The 1,992-nt window shown below is 65.6% G+C and overlaps 1 protein-coding gene across 1 annotated transcript; it reads left to right on the top strand.

Annotated features, from left to right (window-relative positions):
* The first annotated feature begins 6 nt into the window (after positions 1 to 6).
* LOC104628397 (tropomodulin-4-like) lies at positions 7 to 1,712 on the top strand. Its single transcript, XM_010296959.1, has 6 exons — positions 7 to 70; positions 220 to 350; positions 896 to 1,003; positions 1,204 to 1,347; positions 1,437 to 1,581; positions 1,665 to 1,712. The coding sequence occupies exons 3-6, from the start codon at positions 935 to 937 to the stop codon at positions 1,685 to 1,687; spliced, it is 381 nt and encodes a 126-aa protein (XP_010295261.1). The 5' UTR covers positions 7 to 70; positions 220 to 350; positions 896 to 934; the 3' UTR covers positions 1,688 to 1,712.
* Positions 1,713 to 1,992: the final 280 nt, after the last annotated feature.

Below are 1,992 nucleotides of genomic sequence, written 5' to 3'. Positions count from 1 at the left end.
CTGATGAGCAACAAGCAGTACTACGACGCGATCTGCAGCGGGACCATCTCCAACACGGAGGGTATCAACAGTGAGTGCCGTGGGGACAGGGGACACGGGGCCGTTCGGGGGGACCTGGCGACCAGAACCCCTCCGGGATTCCCCGCTGGTGACCCCACGCACGTGTCCGCGCGCCCGTGCGCGGTCACGTGTGTCCCCATGCACACGCGTGTGCCCCAGGCGTGGTGAAGCCCGACACGTACAAGCCGGTGCCGGATGAGCCCCCGAATCCCACCAACGTGGAGGAGACGCTGCGGCAGATCCAGGCCAACGACGGGGCTCTGGAGGACGTCAACCTCAACAACATCAAGGTGAAGGACCTGGCGGCAATGTCCCCAGCGCGTCCCCAGGGTGCTAGTCCCGGGCCTGGGCACCCCGATCCCCATCCTGGAAGGGTCCCCATGGGGCTGGTCCCTACCCCAGAGTGTCCCCAGGGCACCCCAAGGTGCCTCCATGCTGGGGCATCACTGCAGCTCCCAGCTGTGGTGCTGCCACGGTGATGGGCCCCACCCTGGGGTGTCCCCGTGAGGCTTGGTCACCCTGTCCCAGGGTGTCCCTGCAGGGTTGGTCCTGGTCTTGGGGCATCCCAGAGGTGTTTGGCCCCTCCTGGAGTGGCTCCAGGGCACCTCAGGGTGCTGGTCCTCATCTGGGGCATCTGTGTCCCCTTGGTGACACCCCACATCCCTTCAGTGCCGCTTACATCCCTGTGTGACATCCAGCACCCTCTCGGGGATGCCCCCATACCCCTGGGGACATCTACAGCCCCCTCCCTGCCACTTACAGCCCCTTGGTGCCACCCACACCCCCACGGGGATGTCCCCATCCCCTCGGTGCCACCCACGTCCCCTTGCTGCAGGACATTCCCATCTCCACGCTGAAAGCCATCTGCGAGGCCATGAAAACCAACACCCACGTCAAGAAGCTCAGCCTGGTAGCCACCCGCAGCAACGACCCCGTGGCCAGTGTGAGTCCCGGCACCGTGTCCCCTGTGCCCCGACATGTCCCCAGGCAGGGAGGGGATGCGGTTCCATCCTGGGCACCAGCAAGGCCAGGTGACGGTGGCTTTTCCACCATCGCCTGGGGCATCGGTGGCCCAGGACATGCCAGCCGTGGGGTGCCAGCACTGGGTGACACCCCGAGGTGACACCCTGAGGTGACACGCAGGCCGTGGCCGAGATGCTGATGGAGAACAAGACCCTGCAGAGCCTCAACATCGAATCAAACTTCATCACCAGCGCCGGCATGATGAGCATCATCAAGGCCATGTACCACAACACCACCCTGAGCGAGCTCAAGGTGGACAACCAGGTAGGGGATGGGCACCCACAGGTGGCCTGCGGAGGGGACAGGGGTGTCCCCAACTTCCTGGCGTGCCTGGTTTCACCCCATGCCCACAGTGCCAGCGGCTGGGTGACACGGTGGAGATGGAGATGGCCACCATGCTGGAGCAGTGCCCCTCCGTCGTGCGCTTTGGCTACCACTTCACGCAGCAAGGCCCCCGCGCCCGTGCCGCCACTGCCATCACCAACAACAATGAGCTCCGTGAGTGCCACCCCGCGTCCTCTCACGGGGCAGGAATCGGCGTGGGGGTCCCGGCTCTGACCCCCGCTTTCCCCTGCCCCCAGGTCGCAAGCAGAAGAAAACCTAACAGTCCCCGCCACGGCACGAACGAGCTCCGGCTCCCTGGGGCCGCTGTTCTGCTCAGCTGCGTCCTGGGACAGGATTTGTGCGCGGGGGCCGGAATCGGGATCGTAGGGATCAGCTGAGGGAGCGTAACGCCGCGGGGAGGCAGCAGGGAGCCCCCTCTCCTCTTGCAGGGCTTGAGGCCCCCGTTAGCCTCCGGCCGTTAATCCACAGGGCCAAGCGGACGCCTGGATCCCTGCAGGGAGCAGCAGGGACGGGGTATTTATACCCGGGGGATTGGGTTACGGCACCAGGAAGGGTGGGGGAGCA

This window comes from Phaethon lepturus, unplaced genomic scaffold, assembly GCF_000687285.1.
Source record: "Phaethon lepturus isolate BGI_N335 unplaced genomic scaffold, ASM68728v1 scaffold39421, whole genome shotgun sequence".
Classification (NCBI taxonomy): Eukaryota; Metazoa; Chordata; class Aves; order Phaethontiformes; family Phaethontidae; genus Phaethon; species Phaethon lepturus.
This window is presented reverse-complemented; position numbering and strand designations above follow the sequence as displayed.